Source organism: Pelodiscus sinensis, chromosome 4 (genome assembly GCF_052426305.1).
Source record: "Pelodiscus sinensis isolate ZL-2025 chromosome 4, ASM5242630v1, whole genome shotgun sequence".
In the NCBI taxonomy this organism is placed as follows: domain Eukaryota; kingdom Metazoa; phylum Chordata; order Testudines; family Trionychidae; genus Pelodiscus; species Pelodiscus sinensis.
The window spans coordinates 128,347,344-128,375,241 of NC_143055.1; the positions used below are offsets into that span (position 1 = coordinate 128,347,344).

Below are 27,898 nucleotides of genomic sequence, written 5' to 3' on the forward strand. Positions count from 1 at the left end.
CAGCTTTTTATCTACCACTTCCTGGGTCCTTTCCCGTGTCACCACATTCCAGGAGCCAGCCCCATATCTTGTAAATGAAACCTAGCATTCTTTGTTCATAGGCAGATGACCTGGCATTCGCTGTATTACAATATATGTTATTCAAATGAGCCCATCTTACCATGAGATACAGAATTTCACTCCTCTTCAGTAGGTAATTTTAGGGCAACTAGACAGAGGGGTCCAGACCTTCAGAACGTCAGACCTAATCGGAACACATGCTCCAGGACTGCGTGCATGCAATCCCTCGTGTCACGGGCATGTGGCCTTTCACAGGTCTGTCCTTTGTGCACGTGACTGCAGCAGTTGCACGCTCAGTCATGTACATTTGGAGCACACAGGGGATTGGACTGTTCCAAACAGGGTTTGGTAGTGAGATGGCACAAAGAGGGATGGGTTAGCATGTGCTCACCGTGGGGTTCTGCAGAATTTCAGCTGTCTTTGATGCTTCTAGAACCTCTGGTTACCAAAAAAAAAAAAAAAAACGCACAAAACTTTTCAAGTGTGAATGGGTGCCGTGCCATCCAAGGGGCCCGTCATTCTGTGGGACACAGGACAGAGTGAGGGCTTTAAGAAACCGGAGGGAGATTTTCCCAGGGCATAGTTCTATGGCTATGGATGTCAATGTGTAGTCGACTACACAATTAACCGATAAGCCTAGGCTTATCAGTTAATCCTGTCATCTATACACAGTCTCCCCGCCTTGCTGCTATATTAGAGGCAGCAAGGGAGGGGGAACCAGTGCCCATGAAGAGCCAGCTTTTAAGCTGACTCCCCACGAGCACCAGATCCCACGGAGACACCTGCACCCCCCACGCTGCTGCCTCTGATAGAGAGAGATGCCAGTGCAGCCTCTGTCTGCAGGGAGCTCGGGCCTCACAGACAGGGGCTGCTGCCACCCCATGCTGCTGCCTCTGTATCAGAGGCAGCAGCGTGGGGTATCAAGGAAGTGGAACCAGGAGCACAATAGCCGTCAGCCCCACCCCCAGGGAGTAACAAATAGTCATGTGACCACTAAAATTTGATGTGGTCACACAATTATTCAGTTTCACGGTATCTAATATCCCTCTCTACGGCAATTAGCACATATACTCTGAACCCAGCCGGAATATTCCCGAGTTCACAGGACGGGAGCAGCAGCCAGATGTAGGTTCTTTGTGCCTATGCTGTGCTCAAGTTCAAGAGATTGACAGGGTGACTTGGACTACGAGGCAAGCTACAAGTTAATACACTCAGGCACTGTCAGCTCTACAGAAAGCCCTGGCTTCCTGTCACTTCCTCAAACAGTCACAACACCCAGCTAATGGTTGCTTCAAACATTTGTCCCCAGCAGTTGATGCAATGGGGGAAAGTACTTGTCGTCCAGTAATTTCAGTTTTCTGATCACTTTGTTTCTCTATCACCGGCTTGTTCATTCCACCCTCCAGTTGCTGCTGCCGTGTCACCTTGCCCAGCTATTATTTTACAGGCTCTGGCCTTTGCATTCTGTTTACACTTGGCACTTTATTTGGCTAGAAGGGACCGGTTCTTAAGCCTCCAATATGCTGTGTGTTTAATCTCTGTAGTTTAATAATACAGAGGAGCAGGAAATAGATCTGCTTTGTCTCAGGCCAGAGGAGACAATTTTCTGAAATCTGCTTCCTAAAGGAACACTGCACTAACAGTACAAGCGGAGAGAGGGATTTTCTTCTGATATTTGCATTTAGAAGCACATGGCCGAAAATGGCTTACCCAGTTGAGTCCAGCTTGCCATAGACAAATATACAAAAGATAGTAGCAGCAGGGTGTGTAAGGCAGGAAATTATTACTCAAGTTAGCAGGGCGTGGAATATGCACCTAAGGAGCATTCGATAAGGCTCCCTGATTCTCTGACATGCAAATCAGATCCTTCTTTGACTCCCAGCTGACTGAGCACCAAAGATAAGCAAATTCCCCTTGGCACTCAAATTGCAGGCTCAAGCTATAGAAAGAAAGAGAAAAAAAAGAAAGACCTTGAACCTAACGCCGTAGGAAAAAAGTCTCAGAGGACTTGCCATGTTAGTCTATAACTTTAAAAACAACGAGTAGTGCTGTGGCACCTTAGGGTGTGTCTACACAGCAAAGTTATTTTGGAATAACAGCCGTTATTCTGAAATAACAATGTGAGCGTCTACACAGCAATACCCTTATTTTGAAACAATTCCAAAATAACGGACAGCTTATTCTGACTTCTGTAAACCTCATTCTACGAGGAACAACTCCTATTCCAAAATAGCTATTTCAAAATAAGGCATGTGTAGATGCTCCACTTCTGCTATTTCAAAATAGCCCCTCACCAGGGCCATTCTAAGTTATTCCTCCTGGGGCTCTAAATTGAGATAGCACCCCTACATTAGGGAAGCCTGCCTCAGACTGATTTTGAGGCTTCCCTGCAGTATAGATGTTCTCTTTTGGAATAACTATCCCAGAATAGCTTATTCCAAAATAACTACAGCCATAGGCTGTGTCTACATTGGCACCCCTTTCCGTAAAAGGGATGCTAATGAGACACTTCGGAATTGCAAATCCACGGGGGATTTAAATATCCCCCGCGGCATTTGCATTTACATGGCTGCCATTTTTTTCCGGCTCGGGGTTTTTGCCGGAGAAAAGTGTCAGTGTAGACGCGATTCTCCGGAAAATAAGCCCTTTTCCGGAGGATCCCTTATTCCTACTTGAAAGACCTGCCTACTTGCCTTCCCTCATTCCACTGCCTCAGAGGGCTGAATCGTGCTTCCTTCCTGGGTCAGCAGATTTCATACAGCTTGAAAGTAGGAATAAGGGATCCTCTGGAAAAGGGCTTATTTTCCGGAGAATCACGTCTACACTGGCGCTTTTCTCCGGCAAAAACCCCGAGCCGGAAAAAAGCGGCAGCCATGTAATGCAAATGCCGTGGGGGATATTTAAATCCCCCACGGATTTGCAATTCCGAAGTGTCTCATTAGCGTCCCTTTTCTGGAAAGGGATGCCAATGTAGACACAGCCATAGGGTATATCTACAGTACAGCGTTATTTCGAAATTGTTAATTCGAAATAAGTTATTTTGAAATAACGCATCTACACACAAAATGCATTTCGAAATAGGGAGAAGAGTGTTCTTGGTTGAGGCTGGAGTGGCCACCAGGGTACCCTGGGAAGGCTGGAGGTCTCCTATTTTGATATGAGAGTCTACACGGCACTTATTTCAAAATAGCTATTTTGAATTTGGCGTTATTCCTCGTGGAATGAGGCTTACCAAATTCAAAATAAGTGCTCTGCTATTTCAAATTAATTTTGAAATAGTGGTTTGGCTGTGTAGACGCTAGTAAAGTTATTTCGAAATAACTGCTGTCATTTTGAAATAACTTGGCTGTGTAGACATACCCTTAGAGACTAACGAATATATTAGATCATGAGCTTTCATGGGTAAAACCCACTTCATCAGATGAGCTGGAGTGGAAATACATATCCAGGGTATATAGAACAGCAAAAGCAGTTACCTGTCAATTGTAGGACCAGTATCAATGGAGCTAATTAAATCACACTGCATTTGATGTTCACATTTCCAAAGGTATGAATGGGACACATCCGAGCCATAAGGAGCTTTCACAGTTCTGGAGGACATTACAGTGCATCTTGTTAGGTTACCCTGAATGGTCAGGTGCATTAGGAGTGGACTAAAGACGATCCACGCTTCAGAACATCCCTTCTGCAGTCAGTCTCTGAACCTCACTCGCTCGCTTTTGAATGTTTGCATTTCATCACATAGCTACAGGCAGACTTAGCAACATTCCCCAGCTAGCTATGAAGGATCTGTGGCCCTAGCTGTGTTTGTGTACAGAACAGCTTTTCTTAATTAGTCTCTTTGGTAATCCCTGCTGTATTTTGCTCCTTATTTCTTTCTTTCCATTTTTATTCTAATTGAGGGTGGTTCCCCCAACCTCTTTTCTCTCCTACCTCTGGATTTGGAATCCTTTATTATTTCCCTCCACTCCTTGCTTTCTGCTGGAGACCTGCCTACTTGCCTTCCCTCATTCCACCGCCCCAGAGGGCTGAATCGTGCTTCCTTCCTGGGTCAGCAGATTTTGTACAGCTTCTGACCCACGACCCGGAAGTTACTTGCAATCTCCAGTTTCTGCTTGTCTCTCAGGAGTTTAGTCTCCGTCGGTGCGTGCCAACATCCAAAGGCCAGATTCTCGGCTGGCAAAGTCAATGGAGGACAAGTTGAGGCTCTAACCCTGACAGTTATTTATCTGTTAACTGTACATTTATAAAACCATAATGAGTAAATACACCAGTGATTAGGGGATGGAACAGCTTCCCGATGAGGAGAGCTTCAAAAGACTGGGACTGTTCATCTTAGCAAAGAGATAACTGGGCCTCCATAGAATAGAGGTTGGTAACATCATGACTGATGTGGAGAACGTAACTAAGGAAGTGTTATTTATCCTGACGGAGAACACAAGAACTAAGGGTCACTGACAGCTGGTTCATACCACCAACGAAGACGTTTTACATACATCAAACAATGGCACCATCAACCTACGCTCCTTGCCACAGTCAACAAGAAGAACTTGAGACAAAAGAGAATTAATTAGATACATTTAGGGAAGATTGGTCCATCAATGGCTTACCAGTCAAGATGGTCAGGGATGCAGCCTCATGCCCTGGGTATCCCTAAGTCTCTAACTGCTAGAGGCTGGAACTGGACAACAGGGCGTGGATCACTCAATACTTGCCCTGTTCTCTTCATTCCCCCTGAAGCAGCTGGCATAGGTCACTGTCAGAAGACAGTATATTGGGCTAGATGGACCATTGGTCTGATCCAGTGTGGCCATTCTTAAGTTAAAATTGTATTGGAGCTGGGAACACCATGGCAGGGGTATTACATGAATAACATGATGACAGGTGGGACCTCCCTGCTCTGGCACTCCAGACTAGAGTGGTCCCAAACCACAGAGTTTGCTGGATTAGGGGAGGTCAGGGCTCCCCTCTGGGCTATCAGCCCTGGCCACGGGGCTGCTCCTGGCCCGGCTGGGGCTGCGCTGCTGGCCCCACTGCCTCCAGCCATTGGCCAACCCTGGGAGAGTTGTACTCCCAAATCTCATGCTGCCCCGACTGGGGCAGCACTCCCAGCCACTGCACTGATCTCCCCACCTCACTAACCCCACTGAACCTCCTGAACCTGTCCAGCCGGGGCTCTCTGGTCCAGCAATATCCGGCTGGACCACAGATGTTGCCAGACCAAAGACTCCCAGATTTTAGAGGTTCAAACTTCTTTAATATTACTATGCTCTATCTCCTCTTTCCTCTCATGGTATATGGCATCTACCGTATTAAGCTGTCATCATCATGGTATCTAAAGTGACAATTCAAGGTCTTGGTCCTAATCTTCAAAGCCATCTGTGGCTTAGGACCCAGCTTCACATGTGAGCACATCTCCACGTGTCTAGACAGTTCTGCTTCTGTAGAGCAATGGAGCTAACAAAAGGTAGGATGAAGAACGTAAAAGAAAGAAAAAGTATTTTCAGGGGAAAGAGTTTGTAGGTGGGGACAAACCAAAAAAAGTCGGCAAGGCTTCCTCTGTGAGCTTGGGGTGAAGGGCAGAATACTTTACAAAATAACCTATGGTCCTTGTTAGGTCAGATTTTATTTACATGTGCAACATTTAGATGCTACGGTATGAGGTGCTATAATAAAACCAAACAGACCAGCACTAGGGATGCTAGGCTTTGATAACCAGCCGCTACCAAGTATAAAGGTGTTTTCAAGGACAAAACACTGCCGTTGACCAGAAAAGAGACAGTCTATGAGGTCAGGACTGCAGCTAGCATCCTGGATTCATTTGAACCATTCCGTCTGACCACCTTTCACTGATATTGCACTCTAGAGATACTGTGCTATTGAACACACACAATTTTTAAATGACTCTGATGCTCAAAATGGGTGTCTTTAAATGGGAAGGGGGAAGCAGAGTTGATGTTAGAACCCTCTGTTCAGTGGGGACCAGGACGTACCTTTGCTCCTTACCAGAAAGTTTAAAAACCACACTTCAGTTTTACCCTCAATTTCAGTGGGAGCAGAATTAGGGCCATGCCAAGCACAGCTGAAAATCCCATCTTACAGCCACATATTTTAAGGGAAAAAATAGATCCGAAATCATCGCCCATGTAGTGCCACGGTGGCTACTGCGCGTGGACCACATCATGTGATGGAATGACACAGAGCACTGCCATGGTGGCAAATCAAATCAGCACTCATTGGGAAAAAAGTATTTAGGAATCCCCCACCATGAGAGGGGAGGAAAAGAGAGACGTGACCCTGTCCTGGGAAAGAAGGGTGGTGGCAGAAATGTTGCATGGTTCCATTTTAGAATCATGCTCGTGGAATGTGGGACACAGCAGGCTACTTGCTCATTTTTTTCAGCCAATAGGACCATGTCCTCTTTCAGTAACTAAGCAACTGTAATTAGAACCCCGGGCTGGAGGCTGAGCTGTACATGCTGTTCTGCCTCATCCTGTGGCATGTGGAAGCTAGTCTGGAAAAAACAAGAACGAGGCACATTTGTGCTGCCACTGGAAGAAAGGACAGATTCCCCCAACTTGGGCCCAGGCCTACCGCACTAGGAATTGTGGTCCAGCGAGACAGATAGCTGACTCCGCCCCCCAGAACACAAGGCTAAGCAGAGCCTCTCCCGCAGGCAGAACAGACTGCAGTAGTGATAAGCTTAGCTTCTAAGAGGAACTGCACCGCAGCTGACAATCACCATGTCTGACAAGAGCCAACTCCTGCACACAAAGAAAACGAGAAAGCCGCCAGCTGCCACTGCACCATAATATTTCACCGAGCCCTTCCCTTCACTTTTGGGGATGCGACTGAGGATGCAAACCCAGCTCAAAACCCCAGTGCTTGCTTTGGCCTCTACCCCTCCAATGTGGTAGAACCAAAACCTCAGATTCAACCCTCCCAGTCCCTGGAAGATTCAAAAAATCTGTATCTGCATCGAGGTCTGTGGCTTGATTCTGACACAAACACTTCCATCTATGAAAGGTATTTTCTCTGCAGCAGTCACAGTGATTTACATACATGAAGCAGACTCCTCACACCCCACGAGGTAGAGCGTGTCAGTATTACACATTACAAAGCCATTGAATGCCCAGGGGAACCTGAGGCAGGGTTAAGGGACTCGTCCCACTTCATGTAATTTGTGCCACAGCTGGGACTAGAATGCAGGAGGCTCGAATGCATTACCCACTAGATCCCAGCTTAGCGATATCATCCACTGCACGCTGACCCAGCCATTCTTCCCCTCAAGGTTGGAGCCAAACCCCACCGAAGTCATTAGGATTCTTGCTGTTGATGTCAATGAGCTTTGGATCAGGCCCTGAATCCACAAGATAAAATGATAGCGAGCACATGGCTGCATCTTCTCCTAGGAAGCCCAAGATACTTCACATGGGCAGTGGGACTCGGTGTTGAAGCCACTGAACGGTGCCCCTGATGGGCTGTGTTGATGGGAAGCAGCAGAAATTGCTCTTTCAGACATCCCACAGGGTAGGGCGGGGGACCGACAGCTTCCACAGGCCCCAATTCTGTTCTCCCAAAAGGGGCGGGGCCTCAGGCAGAAGGGGAGGAGCCAGGGGCAGCCAGTCCTCACTGCTACCTTTCCCCCAGCTGTCATAGCCGCGCAGAGCGTGTGGAGCAGAGCCACCGTCCCCTTTGACTCCCCTGCTCCCCCGTCAGCAGGCCTGATGGTGGGACACTGCACGTCAGACTGGCCCAGGTGACGAGTCACAGGCGAGGTGGAGATGATGGCTGAGACTATTTAGGAGTAATGGGGGGCGGAAGGGGAGGAGGAAGTAATGAACCACTGGCCCCTGCCTGCCTACCTGCGGATGATCAGCTTCAGCGTCTTGTAGGACCCCTTCACCAGCGAGATGGCCTCCCGCCGGGAACTGCTCAGCTCCACCTCATTGATGTTCACCACCTCGTCACCTGCCCGCAGCTTGGAGCTCAGCGAGGCTGCTTTGCCCCCTTCTTCGATCTGTAGGGAAAAGAGGAGAAAAATCAGTGAGACGCAATCGGCTTGGATTCGGGATTGGATTGGATTAGAACCATGGAATCCTAGGGGTTGAAAAAGACCTTAAGAAGTCATCGAGTCCAGTCCCCTGCCCAAAGCAGGACCAATCCCAGCTCAATCATCCCAGCCAGGGCTTTGCCAAGCCGGGACTTAAACACCTCTAGGGATGGAGATTCCACCCCCTCCCTAGGGAACCCATCCCAGTGCTTCCCCACCCTCCTATTGAAATAGTTTTTCCTAATATCCAACCTAGATCTCCCCCACTGCAATTTGATTGGAAGCCTTTTGCGGCACTAGAGTGAGTCCCTTCATTGAGGACTAATTTTACAGACCCCCACTCTGCTCCTGCACTGAGACACACCCAGAATCCACTTCCTAGCCCCCAGAACTTTCTGCTTGCCTCTCTCTCCACTCCATATGGATGTGAGCCATGGCCTGGTTTGCAAAGAATGCAGCCCTGGGTGACTTTTCCAATGGAGCTGAAAATTCTCTGGGATGTTTGCAAGCAATAAGTGATAAGGGAGCAGACATGAAATATTTCCTTGCCCATTTTATAAGCCTCAGCCATGAATTGTGGGTCTAGCTGCAAAGTTCACACCAGATCCAAGCTTTACTAAAATACACCCCTTTCTAGCAGCAGTGGGGCTGGAACAAATTGCACCAGGGGAGTGGGGTGCTAAGACCTATTGAACCAATCTGTAACCCTGGTATCTGATGGAAACTACATCCAGGCACGGGCTGCGGCAGCTCCCCTAGTTTCAGTACCTATGCTCTCTAGTCATTAAGCCGGAAGATGAGCAAGAGCAAGTTGCTAACATGCAAGCTGCAGAGCGGATGCATCTAGGTCCACACAATTAACAACAACAGGGGGCACTTCTGCAGTACTTTTCAATGGAGGATCTCAATGCACTTTAGAAAGGGAGGTAACATTTTAGAGAGGCACAGAAAAGTTAAGTGACTGGCCCAAGACTATGCTGTCTGGCATAGGCAGAGCTGGAAATAAAACCAGGGGCCTGATTCTTCCCTGCTCCACACCTTGTGCAGCATTTATTCCTGTGCACAGTCAGCTGTAATCCACTTACCCATGGCATTGGGGCAAATGACTTCACAAAGGGCAGGGGAGAATCAGGACCGAGGTCTCCTGTCTTCTAAGCTTGTGCTCCCTTCATAGAGAAAGGCCGTCTCCTTACATATGCGCCTCAAGTACGACTCATGGGCAGTGGGGTGAAGCCAGGTGACACAAAGGGTCCAGGCATTTCTGGAGACTCAAGTTCACTTGTGCCACAAAACTACCCCTGAAAATCCGCTGTCGGACAAAACTCTTGAGGGGAGGGCCTTGCAGAGGAGGGCCGAAGTCCAGCCACCTGACGTGACAGGAGCATCAGCTACCTGGCTCTAGCCAGGCTTCCACTTCCTCAGCGCCATATTCAACTCACAATTGTAACGGAACTCCTCTTTGCGCATTCACGTTCTCCGCACGCGTACGAGCGCTGGCCCCGTCTGCGGTAGTCCAGCAGGGTGCATGTGGAGAACGGCCCATGTTTAGGTCCGAGTGATTTTCTTACATAGATCAGGGTGGCCCAACGTACCGACCCTCTGAGCCGCATATGCCAACCTGCAGAAGTGGGTGAGCCAGGGCCCCTGTTAGAAATACATCAGGAAGTTGACATGCTAGGCAGAGACTAACAGAGCCAGAATGCACATTCCAGCACATTCAAAGGAATAAATCTGGGAGTTTCACAGTGTCTAAGGTGTTTTGGGGGCGGTAGTGGCCTTTTCTTCAAATGGGAATAGGATTTAGCACATACCTCATATAGAAAGCATCACATCATCAAAGCCTCCTCCAAAAATTAACTACTCTCCCCGTTGAATACCCCTGCCGGGGTGCTAAGTGTCTTTGCATAATTAAGCCTCCTAGAGAGTTGTATAAATTCTCATTCCTTGCAACAAAGGACCAGGAGTGTATCACAATGCCCAGGCAGAGTTAGAAATGTTAGACCTTGCAGGTCACATCAATTCATCCATAAACCATCAAATCAAAACGCAGGATGGTTCCAGCTTGTGTCAGGTGGTATCGTTTTCAGAAAACACAATCAGATTCTAATTTCACCAAAGGGCCCCGTTTGCACTGTTAAGCCTGAGCAAAATTAATTAAGCGCTTAAATACTTTGTTGCACGGGGATCACCCCAAGGCAAAAGGAGCGTAAAACCACTATGCTGAGTGCCCAATTCCCAACACTTTCAAACCCATTCTTCTTGTGAGTAAAACCGGACCTTCAAGCCCTGGTGATCTCAGAGAAATCATGCCAGGCAAAACAAAAAACAAGACTATGTAGCACTTTAAAGACTAACAAGAAGGTTTATTAGGTGATGAGCTTTCGTGGGCCCACGAAAGCTCATCACCTAATAAACCATCTTGTTAGTCTTTAAAGTGCTGCACAGTCCTGTTTTTTGTTTCAGCTACACCAGACTAACACGGCTACATCTCTATTGCTATCCTAATCCTAAACACTCTCAGCCATCTTCTCCACCCTCAGCCTAACAGACACACACTGTCCTGTTATTATTTTGTTATTCTCTCTTTAAAAAAAAAAAAAAAAAAAAATTTAAGCCAAGAAAGGCTTGGCCACTTGTTTTAAAGGAAAATATGTGCACCTGCAAGGAAATGGGACACCAGGTATTACACTGCTCTGCCTCACAAGCACTGAGCGTTCGCCACAAGCAGTAGGTAAATTTAGATTAACACCTTTCCTGAGCGAACCCCTTTGCTGGTTAGTGCCAGATGTGAACCCCACCCAAAAGAGCCAGCAAGCCCCAGGATCCTGGCCTTGGGATTCAAAAACGGAACAGGGACGGGGGCAAAAGCAGGTGAAGAGAGCTATACAGCTTTAAAAACGTGTACATCTGCTTCCTGTGCTGCATGTTTTTTTAAAAATATTACAGGGCGGACCGTGCGTACAGGCCGACTAGGTCATCACCTAGGGCGCTGCGTTAAACGGGGCGCCCAATGATGATGTCACGCCATTGAGGGCTGCATTCCGCCTGGGGCGCCAGCTGCCGGCAGCCCGCCTTGGGCCGCCCCTGCAGGGCGGGTTGGCAGGATGCCAGTCAGCAGCAAGCCTTGAGCCTGGAACCTCTAGATTTTAAAAGTAGGATTCTCTACAGACAGCTAAAAAGCCTTGGTACATTGCTCAAGACTCTCGCTAGCTCCCCGTCTGCCCCTGTATCCAGACACCACTGGAGAGGGACAGAGAACGGTATCTAGTGGATCATGCATACAAGGGCCCTACAGGAGAAGCAAGGGGGCAGGGAGGTATTGCCCCAGCTCAGCAGTAGCTTGGGGCCAGTTTCAATCCCATCTCCACATTTGGTCAGCTCTTACCGCTGCCCAAGATCCACAAAGGTGGTTTAAAGCTGCTTTCGTCTCTCTCTCCCCCATCCCAGGTGGTGTCTTCTCTGTCGCATCTCTCAGGAAGTTCAGCAGAGGCTTTCCCCCTAGCGCTCTGGGACCTAATAGTTTTCTTGCTGTCTAGTCATGAAAACGAAGGCCAGAGCGACCCCACTTCCCGGTTCAGGTTTATCGACAGCAATTCTCGCAAATGCAGATGGGTTCACAATCCAGACCTGAACCCAGACCTGGGTTTTGTACATACAGCCTCTGGGATGGCCCCGTTCCACACCCATCTCTTGTGATTTAAGCTGGGTATCTTCTCAAATCTCAACTGGAATGCCCAGGATGGGAGCTGACAGGAGGGGAAAGGGGACACCAGTGTGACAGACCCGTGACCTGAGCATGCCAAGCGTTGCACTGTTCTTGTCTTAATACGCTCACGGCCTGCAGAAAAAAAAAAGCAAAAGCAAAAGGAGCCCGCGGCTCCCACTAAGCATCAGGAGCTCAGCTACCTTCTCCCGAAGCGACGTGGAGATGCACCACGTTCTGCAAAGGTCACACTTCCTCAGGCTGGCTGCGTACACAATGTTTGTGGTTAGGGAGCGGCATTCCCAAGGCAAAGCCTGCATAGTTCAGACACAGCAAGCACACACCAGCCGCAGTTCTATCTCCAGCCAACGTCATCATTGCAGGAGCAAACAAAACCCAAAGAACAAGGAATGTATTTAAATGAACACCTGTTTCAACAGAGGATGGAAAACAGCGAAACCAGGAAGCAGGACACTTTGAATGGGCTGAGGGTGAAAGTATGAGGCTAGGGCAGCGTGATGCCACACCATGAAGGGTGGGGAGCGTCCCGGAAGCTTGGCGTTTGGAAGAGACAGAGCCATATGTTACTCTGCCTCTCCTGGGTTAGGAACAGGCAAAGGCAGTGTGATCTAGTGGCTAGAGTCAAGCGATCTGGAGTCAGGAGGTGTGGACTCTATTCTCAGCGCTACCCCTGGGAAGTCACTTCTCCCACCTTTTATCGGTCTCATCAATTGAGACTTAGTTCTTGAGGGCAAGAAGTGTCTTGCTAGGCATGTCTCCACACTGGGTCCCTGTTCTCAGTTGGGCCCTAATAAAAGTCAGTGGCTCCAGACCTCCTGCACTGGAAGGCCAGAAAGAAAGTGGCCATGACATGAGGGTTAGAAACAGTACAAGAGAAACAAAGCTCTTACCGTTAATGAGGAGTTCTTGAGCAGACAGACAGACACTCATGTACGCACAGAGACAAACTCCTTCAAATATATAGTAGGTTATATTATATGCCACACCAGCTAAACATAAAGAGCAGGGGGCTAGACATACCGTTGTGCTTGGGTTTTGCTGGACCTCTGAGTTGGACCTTTCACCTCACTATGCTGCCAGCATCCGTTTCTGCCTGGTGGTGCCCTAGCACGTCCACAAGGGATCGTATGAGGGATCCACCCCACAGATACACATCCCACAAGAAATACTGGAGAACTCATTGCCTCATTAGACTTTGCAATATATTAGAAGGCCCTGAAACCCTTCCCATTCCCTTTGTTTTGTGGCAGCAAACGCAGCACCTACTCTCCTACGGGACAGCCCGACAGAGCGTAGCAGGAGACAAACCAATAGCCTTCTATGGAAATCACTCCAAAAATCTACCGGACTTTTGAACCACGCTGGAGCATTCCTGATAGGAACGTCAGCCTTGCGGTTAAGGCCCCAGAGTGGGACACCGGGGATTTGGGTTTGATTTCCAGCTCTGACACCGGCTCCCTCGGTCACTTAGCTCTGCCAAAATCTGTGGGAGGATTTGTGTTCCCAGCAGGGGAAAAGGGTCTCTATGCCTCAGTCCCTCGCTGGAGAATGGCGGTGGACCGGACAGACAATGGAAGTACAGCGTCAGCTCTTTGGGGCAGGGACGGTGTACGCAGTACTGCTGTAGCCAGGTTAGTCCCAGGATATTAGAGATGAGGCGGGTGAGGCAATATCTTTCACTGGCCTGAGTTCTTACTGTGTGTGTCCCATCCTAGCATGATGGGGTCCTGAGCTCGGTGGGAACCTCTAGGTGCGCCTAGAATATAAATAACCCTCTTCAGTTCTATACTCAGGGCTCTATCCTACGGCAAAGGATGATGCAAAGCACCTACAGCTGAGTTTTCTTTTTCTTATCCTGCAGCAATTTTCCATGAGGCCTGAGTCCAGCCTCTCCTCTCCTCCGCCTCTCTCACCAAATCCCGCTTGCCTGGCTATTCAGCTTCTTTCAAAAAAGACAAAAGTCTTCCTCCCTAAGCCAGCCTCTCCCGAAATGCGGCCACTTCAACCCCACTCCACGGCTTGCTCAGGCTGACACGAACGGGGCTCCATTCAGTTGCCTCTATTGAGGGCAAAGCACGCCACACCCGTTGCCCTGGCCTGAAAATCCAACAGGCCACCCCGGGGCTCCTTTGCATTAACATCCTCCTCCATCTTGCCCCTCTAGAGCCGGCCTCTTGGCATTCCGTAGATCACGCCGCAGACTTTGAACCCGTCTGGTCTCTTTTTTTTTTTTGGCTTACTGTAAAAGCAAGAAGTTGCTTAAGCAGATCACCAAGGATACATAAGACTTATTGCTACTGTCTTTTGTTCCGTTCCCTATGGTTACTGTAGGTTCAGAGAATGCCGTCTCACTGGGATCCTTTCTCGATGATTTTAAAGAGGTTTCCTTTATTTATTCCACTCTTTTTTCCTCCCCTTTGTTAAATGGGCTTTTGTAACAATGAAATCTCTGTACCTTTTAAGATGGAGCATAATAGCGTGGTGCCCTTTGTATTACGCACGATACATGTGATTACTCAATTGAAACGATTTGCTGAAGTTTCTCAATTATGGAGGAAAAAGAGAAGACAGCATCCAAATATGCGTGCGCGCTCAATGGTCACAAAGAAGCAGGAACTCTGATGCGGCCGGGTCAGGACAGACGCAGTGAGATTCAACCATCTTAGCGCAGCACTGACGGAAGCAATGGCAGTCGCTTGACAAACTATTGCTCTTCACTTGTCCAACAAGGCGACCAGCACAAATGAACTGCTGGAGAGGACGGTCTGTGGTCCCTCAGCTGCAAGAAACAGCTTTATAGAAACTGACAGGGCGAGAGGGAGAGATGGTATCCCTGGGGCGCTCGAGATTTCGCAGCTCACTCTATGCCTGTAATTCGGGCAGCAGGGACTTAATCCCAGACAGAATGCTGCTGGGAAAGGTTCGATTTGCCTCTGTCTTGCCCCTTGCACCAAGCATGGGTGTAAAACTAGACCAGATCAGAACTGTAGCCCTTTGTCCTCTCCGTTTTGCATGGGGAAAATTACCTCAGAAGGCGCATGGCCCTAACATGTCAGCAGAACTGTCCCTCGGGTAGGAGAATCAAGGCCACTGCTCCGGGCCCCGTGCACTGTGGGCCAGGGCTGGCCCACAACATTGTGGCACTTGAGGAGGGGAGCTCAAATGACACCCCCATACCTTGGGCCAAAATTTTGAAAGGTCTCAATTCTCTGGATCATAGTGGTGCTCTCCCTCCCCCCCCCCCCCCCCCCCCCCAGTCTAGCAGCTGAAGCTGAGGTGGCCGCCTGAGGGGCCCTGCTGGGTGGGTGGGTGGGGGTGTGTGGGGGGGTGCCTCAGGCCCAGTCTCTGGCAGCAATGACCAGTGTGCCTCACTGACTGCCAGGCTGATGCATCCCAGGCACCCCCTTAGGGACAGCCCTGAGTATCAGGCCCAAATCCTGCGGGCCTGACTCACCCAAGGAGTCACACTGAAATCAATGGGCCCACTTACACGAATGAGGCCAGTGGGACCCGGGGCGGATGGTTCAGCTGAGACTTTACATGGAACATGGAGTTTCTTAGATGCTCACGGAGCGCTGAGGGGTTCAGGAAACAAGAGCGGGGGATAACAGAGAGGCTTAGTGACTCTGAAGCACATGGGCCTTTCCTCACTCAGACTTAACATCGTTTGACAATTCGGGGGGAAGGGTAGAGGAGGGTTTCCGATGCAATCCAGACATTCCTTCCTCATTGTCCCTCAACTGTATGTCAGCAGGATGGAGCTGTTAAGACAATTAAATCAAAAAACAGTTAAGTCAAAGGTCCCCCTGTGGAGCTGTATCACTGCTGGATATCGCCTTCCCTGGGCAAACAGGCTTGTTGGGACTGAGAACCCATCCATCGAGACTGACGTCCAGTCACAGACGCTGTCAGAGAAGCAGGTACTTTATTCTTCAGGGAGGCAAAAAGGGGCGTCTCTCTCAGACTGCTTTGGAACACACCCCGGCGAACTGGCCGTGCATGGCAGAATCTCTGACTCGCTCAGGAGGGAGAAGTTCTTCCATTCTGGGTGGGCGACGGGTTCCTAAGCTTTACGTCGTGCAGTAAATGAAATGGGTTCACTCAGATTACTGCTACTTGGGTTTCCGTAGTGCCTGCCATTAAAGTGCAAAGGAAAGCACCCAAGGCCTGACACTCAGCTGTCCACCACGCTGGAGCGGGTTTGCCCCACTGCAAAATGGGTACCAAACGCCATCATTCTGCCTGGCTAGCACTTTCTTTCCACTGCTTTGCACATGACTCCACATGCCAGGGAAAACCAGGCCCAAGGGGGTTAAGTGATTTGACCAAGGTTAGTGCTCACAGCTAGTCATAAGCAGGGCTCAGACTAGAACCGACAATCCTCCCAGTCCCATGATCTCACCACTGGGGGATATATTTTTGAATTGTCAATAAACATACGCCACCGCAAATAAAGGAATGGGCTCAAACAAGATTCATGCATCCCGGGAGCCTCGATCAATTAAAGGGAGGAACAAGTTTTGACAGCGCCATAAAGAATTTTTTTAACATGGGCAAAACAATGTCTTTCCCCCTTCCCTTGTTCTGAGAAACAGATGAACCATTCTAATTACATTTTTAAAAAGTAATAATGCCACCATTCGTTGTCAACAGCAGCAGCCTGAGGCAGATGCCTGGAGTTGAAAATTCAGCCCACACAGCTACAGTTCGGCAAATTTAAAAGCAACTGAAAAACAGGGTCTGCTAATGGGGAGTCTCTGGCAACAAACCTGAAGCAAAGAGGGCTCTGCTTTCCAGAAGCATCCCAAAGCAATTTTCAGAGTGAATCAAATTCCATTCCTGTTGACACCAAGAGAAAGTATTCATACAACAATAGCCATGAAACTCGGACACCAGTAAAGCAATTCAAAATATACACATGGGTGAAACATGGCAAAATTTAATCCTGTGTAAATAAAGAGTTGACTGAGGGTATGTCTACACTACAGCACTAATTCGAACTAGCATGTCCACACTGAGTGGACCCTGAACTGAGGTTAAGGATGGCCGGAAGCAGTGCCGGCAGGGCATCAGATTAAGATTTAGAGTGTGGAGCTGCTGCCTCAGGCTAGCCGAGGGCTGTGCTTAAAGGGACCCGACCCCCACCCCGGACAGACAGTTCTCAGGGGTTCCCCGCTCGTTTGTCTAACTCGAAGAGGGACAGCAAAGCAGTCCTGGCTTGGAGTGCCCTGAATGCCCACGCTCGGCACATCACAGCACTCGGCCATCAGCCCGGCTGCACTTGCCGCAGGCTGCCATCCAGAAGGTGGGGTCAATCAAGGGGCTTCAGGAGAGTTTCCACCCCGAGGAGCCCGCAGAGCCAGCCCAGTCCTCCCCATCGGGGGCTCGTACCCCATTCCTCCCTCAACTCCTTCCACTTACCCCTCCCTAGCCCCCCTTCCTGATGTTCAAAATAAAGGACACGTGTGTTCAAAAATAGAAACTCTCTTTATTGAACAAAACTCGGGGAGACTGGGAAAAGAAGGTGGGAGAGGGGAAGAAAGAGGGTGGGAGAGGGGAGGGCAACTAAAATGATCAGGGGTTTGGAACAGGTCCCATATGAAGAGAGGCTAAAGAGACTGGGACTTCTCAGCTTAGAAAAGAGGAGACTGAGGGGGGATATGATAGAGGTCTATAAAAGCACAAGTGGTGTGGAGAGGGTGCATAAAGAAAAGTTCTTCATTAGTTCCCATAATAGAAGGACTAGAGGACACCAAATGAAATGAATGGGTAGCAGGCTTCAGACTAACAACAGAAAGTTCTTCTTCACAAAGCAAATAGTCAACCTGTGGAACTCCTTGCTGCAGGAGGCTGTGAAGGCTAGAACTAGAACAGAGTTTAAAGAGAAGTGAGATAAAGTGATGGAGGTTGGGTCCATGGAGTGCTATTAGCCAGGGGGTAGAAATGGTGTCCCTGGCCTCTGTTTGTGGAAGGTTGGAGATGAATGGCACGAGACAAATGGCTTGGTTATTGTCTTCGGTCCATCCCCTCCAGGGTATCTAGTGTTGGCCGCTGTCGGCAGACAGGCTACTGGGCTAGATGGACCTTTGGTCTGACCCAGTATGGCCATTCTAAGCTCAGGGTCGGGGGTCTCAGTGGACCACCTTGATTTTCATGCACACCTGCTCCTGGGTGGCCAGGTTGGCAACTATCCTGCCCTAGATGGCCACTTTCCTGTGCCTAGTGCGGAGGTCGTGGATGAGGTCCACGATGTCTGCACTAGACCAGGCGGGCGCCCGCCTCTTGCGGTCCCGGGCAAGCTCCCGGGAGCCGCCAGCCTGGTCCCAGGAAGAGGGGGAGGGCTGGATGGCAGCAGGTGGCCGGCTTGAGCCGTGCCAGTTGCAGGTTCTGCTGGCTGGGTGCTGGCAGGCTTGCACCTGGCACAGGCACCGTAGCCAGCCCGTGCCCCTTTAAGGGCTCCGGGGCCGGGAGGGGGGCAGAAGAGTTTCCCTGGTGGTGCCCAGAGTGGCCACCAGGGCAAGCTGGGGAGGGCTAGCCTCCCACTAGTTCGAATTAAGTGGCTACACACCCCTTAATTCGAACTAGTTAATTCGAACTAGGCGTTAGTCCTCGTAGAATGAGGTTTACCTAGTTCAAATTAAGCGCCCCGCTAGTTCGAATTAAGTTCGAACTAGCGGTTTGCATGTGTAGCGCCTATCAAAGTTAATTCGAACTAACGTCTGTTAGTTCGAATTAACTTTGTAGTGTAGACATACCCTTAGGTAGGAACTAACTTTCCTGCCCTGCAAACGTGTTTGAGAGACATTATCTTTGCTGTCTCAAACTGGGACAAAGTGAAAATCTCAAACTGAAAAAACCAATTTTATTAAGTCAATCTAATGTTTTATTTCAATAATCTTGAAACAATGTGTTTGCATTTCAACCACTTAAAAGTTACTACAATTAACTTAAATTGTGAAACAAAGTTCTCTCAAACCAGAAAACTGGAGTTTTCTTTCCTCTCCTCAACATTTTTTGTGTAAAAAAAAATTGTCAAAAAAAACCCAACCTCTCCTGCCAAAATTTCAGTTTTGACAATTTGGCACTTTCAGATGAAGAAAAAATGTCATCCAAGAACTCCCAAACAGCTCGAATGAAGAGACCCAGACCCAGCACTAACAGACACCACAATATTGCACAAGAATCTTAAAGGAGGGAGAGCAAAGAACAACTTGTCAGTTGTATTTACAGGGGTGGGAGGTTAGTAGGCACAATGTTTTTACCCAAGTTGGAATATGGCTAGGACACAGAGATTAATGCCTCCTGCAAAAAGTGACCAGGACCTTGTTCTTAAGGTCTATTCCCACATGCCAAAACATGGCACATTCCTGGTGGCATTACTGATCCAGAGAGAGAGTTGCTACCCACTGATTCACCAATTTCATGGAACACAGATCAGGCTTAGCCTGAGATCTGAGGCAAGTGCCGGCAGGCCATGAAGTGGTCAATGGAAGAGATAAAGAAAAATTATTGTGATCCAACTTCTGCAGGTCTATGCAGTCTTTACCAAACACCCCCAAAATCATCACAGGGACTCCCAACACTTCCACTTCCTCTTGGAGTGTTTCCTGTCCTGGGAGCAAGGTCAATCTAGGCAGACAGCCTGTCAGCTAAAAGTGGCCAGAAGTGCATGGAGAACAAATTGCTGGTTTCAACAAGAGGAGATAAGGGAACATATCTCTGTCCCTTTGTATCTGACTTCCCTGGGGTGACTCTAAATTCACAATCTTAGAGGAACGAAGGGCTTTACTCTTAAAATGATTTTCTATCGATGCAAACAAAACTTTCTGGCTTTTTTATGTAAAAAGCATGGTGGGGTAGGGAAGAAATAGTTTCCTTTCACCCTACAACGGGGATGGAGCTATGCCAGAGCTGAGGCATTTAAGAAGCAGCCTCCAGAAGCATATCCTTGGAACGACAGGAAGTCAAATAAATGGGAGATGCTCTCATTCCTAGCTCTGCAACACACACATGCCAAGGAACTAGCCTGAGAAGTTACATTATGACTGTCAGGATAGTCTACAGTGCATGCTTATTTCAAAACAAGCGATTCCGGAAGAAATCCTCCAAAATAGCTTATTTCAAAATAGCACGTCTACACTACAGGGAAGCCACAAAATTAGTCAGAGGCAGGCTTCCTAATGTGGATGTGCTACCTCAGTTTATCAGAGGAGTAGGCTCTGACAACTGATGAAGTGGATCTTTGCCCACGAAAGCTTATGCTCCAATAAATCTGTTAGTCTATAAGGTGCCACAGGACTCCTCATCGATTTTGCCTTGATTTAGAGTCCCAGGAGGCATTGGGGAGTAATTAGTTTGAATGGCCCTGGGGAGGAGCCATTTTGAAATAGCAGCAGTGGAGCATCCACACGACAGCTATTTCGAAATAGCTGTTTTGGAATAGGTGTTATTCCTCATGGAATGAGTTTTACAGAAGTCAGAATCAGCTGTCCGTTATTTCGAAATTATTTCAAAAATAATGCAATTGCTGTGTATTTTTGTGCAATTTTGGAATAACGGCTGCTATTCTGAAATACCACTGCTGTGTAGCTGCACCTTTACTGATTTGCTTGACCGAAATGTCAGGTGCCGTACAAACACCCAGTAAAATAGTTCCTGCTCTTAAGAGTGTAGAGTCTAAGTAGACAAGACACATACAGGGTGTGAGGTGAAATGGGATCTGAGAAGTAGAGTCACCAGCAAGCAGCAGGTCTGCAGCAGAAATGAAAACAGAAGCAAAGTTTCCTGAATCTCCCAGTCTAATGCCCTGTCCACCAGACAGCACAGCTTTTACCACACACCGTAGGAAAGCTAATTTAAGTCCTACAGATTAAGGGCTACATGGTCCCCTCCTGCACCAGACCACGAGCGGTCAGTATGCTGCATGGGTTCCCTTAGCAACTGAGTTGCAGATACCAGCGCAGGGTGGGGGCCTGGCCTGCTAAGCTCACACAGCTGCCTGGGGCCTGTAGAATCACATGTCATGTGCAAAGTGTCTTGTGCTAACTCTGCACTGCTCCGCACAGTGATGACAGCATGGATGGCTTTCCAAGGGGGAGAGGCTGCCGTTGACTGGGCACCTGTCAGCCTCGAGTCCACGTGCGGAGAGGGCTGATGGCAGCATTGATTGTTGCAAGCGGTATCGGGCAATCCTGTGTCCTGAGATGGGAACATGCCGCCGGAAGTGTGCAGGGTGCCATGCAAGGGCTGGAGAGCAGAGGAAGGGGATTCTTGCAGAGACACTGCCTTTTTCCTCTACGTGCAGCCTCCTTAACTGAGTCCTGCTTGGGACTAGAGCCCTTCTCTCCCCTCCCATGCTGCACACTGGGAGGGAAGCACCTGGCAGGAAATCAGGATGTTATAAAACCACAAGCATTTCCAGACAATGCAGTGAGAGAACAACATGCAAGGGTGCGGGGGACCAGCCCTGGCAGAAGAGTCTTGGGTATCGCTCCATGGGGTGATTTGAATGACACACTGACTGCCAGTTGGTACATTCCAAAGGCAGGTGTAATACGCTCAGACTTGGAGAGAAACAGAAGACGCTCAGAGATCAAGGATCAGTTCCCACCACAGGCAGGAGAACCTTGCACAATACCAATTCCTCCTTCTACTCCAAGCCTCATTGGCAGATCTCTACCCCTCCGATCCAGAGAGTCACGCCGACTTTCACCAGCTGAGGATCCAGCCGCAAGGATCCAGTCCTACCAGGATAATTAGCTGGGCCCGATCCAGTAGGGCAGCTCTGCAGCATCATTCCTTTGTCCGAGGAGGAGAGAAGGACGGCCGCGTACATGTTATTCCCATCTGAGACAGTGCCAGGCATGGATAAAGCCAAGCAAATGAACTGGTGGCCCAATAGAACCTGGCTGGTCGTGGAGTTGGGCTGCCGCAGTAGCAACAGGGGTGGCCAGAAGCCTCAAGCCCCTTTGAATCACCAGGTCTCAGGGAAACTTCCCCCTTTGATCCTCTCCTGCCCCCGAGCACCACCCAGTTGTATTGTGTATAGAGACAATCATAACAAGTCAGCCCCAAATGCTCCAATGGGTTCAATGAGCACCAGCAGGGTATTCTCTTGATAGCCAAAAGGAGGGAAGGTCTACCCTGTCATTTTCAGTGCTACAACTTTAGTCCTTCAGAGATGTGAAAAGACATCCCCCTTCCCCCGAGCAATAGAACTTTTAAGTGCTGAAAAAGTGCCAATATAGACAGAGCTTTATTGCCCTCCTTAATCTACTGTGTTGAGTCCCCTTCCCATGTTCCTCCTCTCCCAGTAATCCCCACATCCCGCCAGACCTGTGTTTTCCTTTTCCATATGACAGCATCATTCTGTGGGGCAGGGAACAGGACTCAGTCTATTTGTAAAGCACTGTGGAATTACTAGGAAATGAACCCTCATGAGAAATTCAATGGACAAAGCCATCCTACTGGTATTTCGCACCCAACAGATTTTGGTGCAGCGGATGCTTATCAAAACTGACACAAACATTTCAAGATGCTCCCATCACTAGTAACGACCAATTGGTTTTTGCTTGTGAATGTTATTGACCATGGCATCTCAAGGAGGCACAGTTTCCCAGTGCCTGACTGGAAGCAGGTAATTCCATGCAGTGCCTGATGAATTTGTGTCTGAACCAGGGGCCTGGTTCTGCTCTGTTGCTTTGATGTCAGTCCAGAGTAACCCTGCTGCCACAACCTCCACTAATGTAACCGAGAGCAGTGTAACTGGGCTACGAGATGTACCACTGATTATATTCTGATCTCACCCACACTAGTGTAAGGCAGGAATAATCCCAGCAAAATCAATGGAGATAGACCGATGTAAAACAAGCATAAGTAAGATCAGAATCCGCCCCTCTCCCTGTATTCTTAATGGACTAACGACATTCATGGAGGATAGGTCCATTAAGGGCTATTAGCCAACGTGGTCAGGGATGTGACCCCATGCTCTAAGTGTCCCTCACTTCAGGGACACTTAGGGTGTGTCTAGACTACCTAGTTTTGTCAACAAAAGTGGACTTTTGTCGACAAAACTATACCAGCGTCTACACTACCACTGAGTTCTGTCGACATAACGTCGACAGAACTCAGCAGTTTTGTCGACGCTGGTAAACCTCATTTTACGAGGCATAACACCTTCTGTCGACAGAACTCTGTCGACAGAAGGTGTTATTGCCTGTAACATTGCGTCTAGACTACGGAGTTCTGTCGACAAAGCAGCTTGCTTTGTCGACAGAACTCAATGTGTCTGGACGCTCTTTGTTGACGGAAGTTTTGTCGACAGTATCTGTCGACAAAACTTCCGTCGACAAAACGCGGTAGTCTAGACGTACCCTTAGAAGCTGGAGAGAGGTGACAGGGGATGGATCACACAATGATTCCTTGTTCTGTTCAATCCCTCTGGGGCACCTGGCATTGACCACTGTGGGAAGACAGGATGCTGGGTTAGATGGACCTTTTGGTCTGACCCAGTATGGCTCATACCTATGGCTGTACCTATGTTCTGACCCAGTATGGCCGTACCTATGTTCTTATGGAGCCATATGGGTTATGCCTATACAAAGAGTGACCACATCTGTGAGGTAATATTGGACCAACTTCTATTGGTGAGAGAGACAAGCTTGCAAGCCATCCAGAGTTCTTCTTCAGAAGCAGGGAGCAGGTACTCTGAGCATCACAGCCTGAAAGGTGTGATTCTGTTTGTAAACTCTGTGGGGAAACTTTGTCATCTCTGTGTCTGTAAGGCACCTAGAACAACTACTCATCTGTATTACAAAGCAGTCCCATTGTGGTAGATGCCACACAGGCATATAGAGCGAGACTTCCCCAAGATGTTTACCGTCTGTATAGGCAAGACAGACAAAAGAAAGGTCGTTATTTTATAGGGGGGAAACTGATGCACAAAGCAATTAAATGATTTGCCTCAGGTCAGAGAGGAATTCTGAATCCCTCCCAGTTCAGCACCTCAACTAAAAGACCAGCATTCCTCTCAGTCACACTGAAGGTATGTCTACACTACAGTGTTCTGTTGGAAAAACAGCTGTTTTTCCGACAAAACTTAAGGAACATCCACACTGAAATTGCGTTATTCCACAAAAAAAAAAAAATCGAAAGAACGGAGGGGTTTCTCCGGCATTGATAAACCTCATTCTATGAGGAAGAAGCCTTTTTGCGAAAGAGCTCTTTCACAAAAACGCAAGTGTGGGCGGGGAGGAGGGAGTTCTTTCGGAAGAAGAGTAAAGAGGAAAAAGCACAGGTGCCCTGGTGGCCACTCCGTCACTAGCAATCACAGTTTATACGTGAGAGCGCGTCCATTCAGTCTGGACACTCTCTTTCAAAAAAAGAGATCGCTTTTTCGATATACGTTTGCAGTGTGGAAGCTATTGCGGCAGCCCTACTCCATGTCTGGCCAGGTCCTGTTGAGCCACCAGTTCATTTGCTTGGCTTTATCCATGCCTGACACTGTCTCAGATGGGAATAACATGTACGCAGCCATCCTTCCCTTCTCCTTGGAAAAAGGAATGATGCTGCAAAGCTGCCCTACAGGATCGGGCCCTGACAGCAACCATTTATCCCGGCAGGACTGGATCCTTATGGCCGGATCCTCAGCTGGTGAAAGTCAGAAGAAATTTTCTTGGAAGATCTCTTCCGAAAAAAGCTTCTTGTGAAAGCCTGTAGTCTAGACATAGCCAAAGAAAGAAGCAGTATCATTAATAGTAAGCACCAAGACAAATGCAGCCTAGTCACTTGGGGTCGGAGAATATACTGATATAAATCAGGGATGGTGCAGCTACAGGAACCCCGTGTCCTCACCAGATGCAGAATAAGGATAAATTCAATCCTAGCAATAAACCATATGGATCATTTTCTTCCACTGCTTTCCTGCTCCTTATATAATGTGGTTTTACTACAGGCGGGAGAAAACTCCGGGCGATTGCGTGTGAGAATTGGAGACCGCATTACCTCCGTCCGTTGCTATTTGACTTGGCAAACAAGTCATTCCATGAATTCCATTGAGAGTTTATTACCAGGTGATGGCAAATAATGGGACAAGGTGATCTGATCTTGTTTGGCCTACGGTGGTTATCAGGGCAATGCTTAGCCAAAGGCTTATTATAACTAACTGGCCCTTCTTCTGTTACATTTTACACAGCCTCCTTCCTCCCCTCCTCCCCAGACCATACAAACAGACTGATTACACTGATCTAGTGTTAAGGTTTGCTTTGCAGTGGGCTAGATAAAAAAAAAGCTGCCTGTCAAAGGCTGCAGGAGGCATGTCAATAAGGTCCACTATCCTACTCAGGCGCACACCAGGTCATTCCTTTTCTTTCTTCTATTCCGCAATCACACGCCCAAGCAACAGCCTTAATCCTGCCTCAGTTTCTCTTGCCTCCGCTGTCCCCTTGGGGACATTTTCCTCACCACGTTGTCGGGCACTTGGGAAAAGTCTGCCAGTGACAATAGAGTGCGTGTTTGCTATGCAGCCATTCCAATGGTCAGAGTGACGCGTCTGTCTGTTGTAAAACCCCCAATCCCATACGTATGGGGGGGGGGGGGGTCTGCCCCTGCACAGCACAGCTGCAGAGACGCTCGAGAGAACGGGCTGAGCAGGGCAGCTTGAAACAGAATTAATAGGAGAGTTGCTACACAGCCATCAGGGGCCACCTGCCTTTACCTCAAGAGTAAGGCCTAGGGAGGAGCACCCTGTTAAGAGCTTCTTTAGCATTAGGGTCACTCACACTTAGGCCCATTGCTCTTCAGACACTCCCAGTGCACTTGTGCTCCTAAGAAGCAGGAGGAAGCAGGCACAGAAGGGGGATGAAGCCTAGTGCGCACCAGGGCCTGCACTTGTGCTGGAACGCACAGCGAGGGTTACCACGTTGCAGGTCCCTAAACAGAAGACACTACTGAAGGGAGTGGGAGATGGAAGAGATATTTGGGGGGATGCTGGAGGGGTGTAGGAGGGAGTATTTGGAAGTGTGGAGGGTGTGTATAGTGGGAGGGGACATTGGGGGGTGCTGCATGGGTGTGTTTACTGGGAGGGTATATTTGGGGGGCACTGGAGGGTGTGTGTGTGTGTGTGTGTACTAGGACAGGGAATTGGCAGATGCCTGAGGGTTGTATTTTGACATGCTGGGGGCTGTGTGTGTGTGTACTGGGAGGAGGTATCTGCGTATTTCAATGTGCTGGGTGTGTGTGTGTGTGTGTGTGTGTACTGGGAGGAGGTATCTGCGTATTTCAATGTGCTGGGTGTGTGTGTGTGTGTGTGTGTACTGGGATGAGGTATCTGCGTATTTCGACATTGTGTGTGTGTATGTGTACATACTGGGAAGAGGTATCTGCAGCTTCATATTTGAGGTGGGGGCAGTGTCGTGCTCCCTGTCATGGCGGCAGGTGCAGGCCTGGGAAACTGCACCAGCCTGTCAGTCAGCACCACCATGAGGGCCTCTCTCCTTCCCCGGGGTGGGGAGCCGCAGCCTGGCCCTGTCTCACCTCCGTGGCAGGGCAGGCAGCCGGATGGAGAGGCACTTGGGCAGCTCCACTTACCTGGTGGGATGTGTGGGATCCAGTAGCTGCAGCGGAGCCCAGAGATGGCTCTTTCTGAGCTGCAATGTCTGGAGCAGAAAAAACTGGCCTGAGGGAGGCGGCCATGTCTGGGAAAACCCCGATGTGTAGGAACCTTAAAAGTTACTTATGAACTTGAGAAGAAATTGTGTTTGTATGTTGCAAGATTCTCAAAAGACAATCCCATTGTGAAGGCTAATCTCCAGCAAGTTCCCCTTGGGGGGATGGGCTGGAAATAAAAAGAAGAATCATTCAGGCTGCATCCAGTGACCCCGTCTAACAGATGCAGAGATGAGGAGCCCAGCAGTCGTCCTGGCAATCACCCTGACTGTAACTGACCTCGGCGTGCTGACTGGTGAGTAACTCTTCCCTTTGGAACTTCACTCGCTGGTGTAATTTTCACCGGCAGCCTGTGAGTAAGCCCCATAAGCAACGACTCGCCTTTTGGCTTGGGCGCTATTCCTACCCCTCGACTAGGAAGACCCCACCAGGCAGATTCTCATACCTGCGCCCAGAGCCAGAAAGCTCCATCTGCACTGAGCCCCATGGACTGAAACGGAGCTGCCCGTGGCATGGGGGTATGTAGGACTGGAGTTGTGTTACAATGGAATAGAGGAACCAGTACATGTGACTAGCCACATACACACACACAGATTGGACCTCCCTGGTCCAGCACCCTTGGGACCTGACTGGTTCCAGATATGGGGTTTTACCAGACGAGGGGAAATCATTTCTGCCCCCCCACCCCACTACTGGCCCCACCCAGATTCCCAGTGCACACTGGCCTTCCTGCTCCCCACCCCCTGCATAGTCCCTTCCCAGCTCCACATCCCCAAACCAGCGGCGCTGCATGCTGGGCTTCCCTGCTCTCTCTCCCCCTTCCCCTAGCAGCGAGGCATCTTCCTGGTTCTCCGGGCACTGGGATCCTAGCCCCTCCTCCCTGCAGCGCACCAGGACTCTCTGAACCTGGATTATCTGAGGCCCTACCAGACCACGGATGTCACCGGACCAGACAATCCTGGTTTATAGAGGTGCAACCTGTACATTATAGTTAGGTATGCCTGGTTTGCTCTTTCCCTTATAGCACCCAAAATATTAATGAAAATATTAATGAGACAGAGCAAGTTGTATTTTGAAATTTACCAGTTTGAAATGTTAGTTGCAATGACATTGTATTTTAACATAACTGATGGCACTTGGTAAAAGGCTTTTGATTTCTCAGATGGGGAGTACATTAATGTTTCTCTCTCATGCCTCTTATAATAAATAATTCTCCTCATTCAAGAACTCTAGGCGGGGAGAGATTATTGGTTCATTTTGGTTGACCAGTACTGCCACACCTTTTTTACCCTCTCGCCTGGGTAAAATGAGATTAAGCGTGTTCAATCCAGGGCTTTTAAAATACCACAGTTCTATTTCTGATCAAATTTGTCTTTGTAAAAACTATTTTTACTAGT

At 48.8% G+C, this 27,898-nt stretch overlaps 1 protein-coding gene across 3 annotated transcripts in view; it reads right to left on the minus strand.

The window, feature by feature from the left end:
* The window catches only part of SHROOM3 (shroom family member 3), a 232,498-nt gene that overhangs the window by 147,879 nt on the left and 56,721 nt on the right, over positions 1 to 27,898 (minus strand). For 2 of the 3 annotated variants that reach the window (XM_089778128.1, XM_006133874.5), the window contains exon 2: positions 7,926 to 8,080. In XM_089778128.1, the coding sequence (XP_089634254.1) occupies positions 7,926 to 8,080 (155 nt within the window). Of the gene's footprint in view, positions 1 to 7,925; positions 8,081 to 27,898 lie in introns of those variants that run through there. The other variant, XM_006133877.5, reaches the window with a different exon arrangement.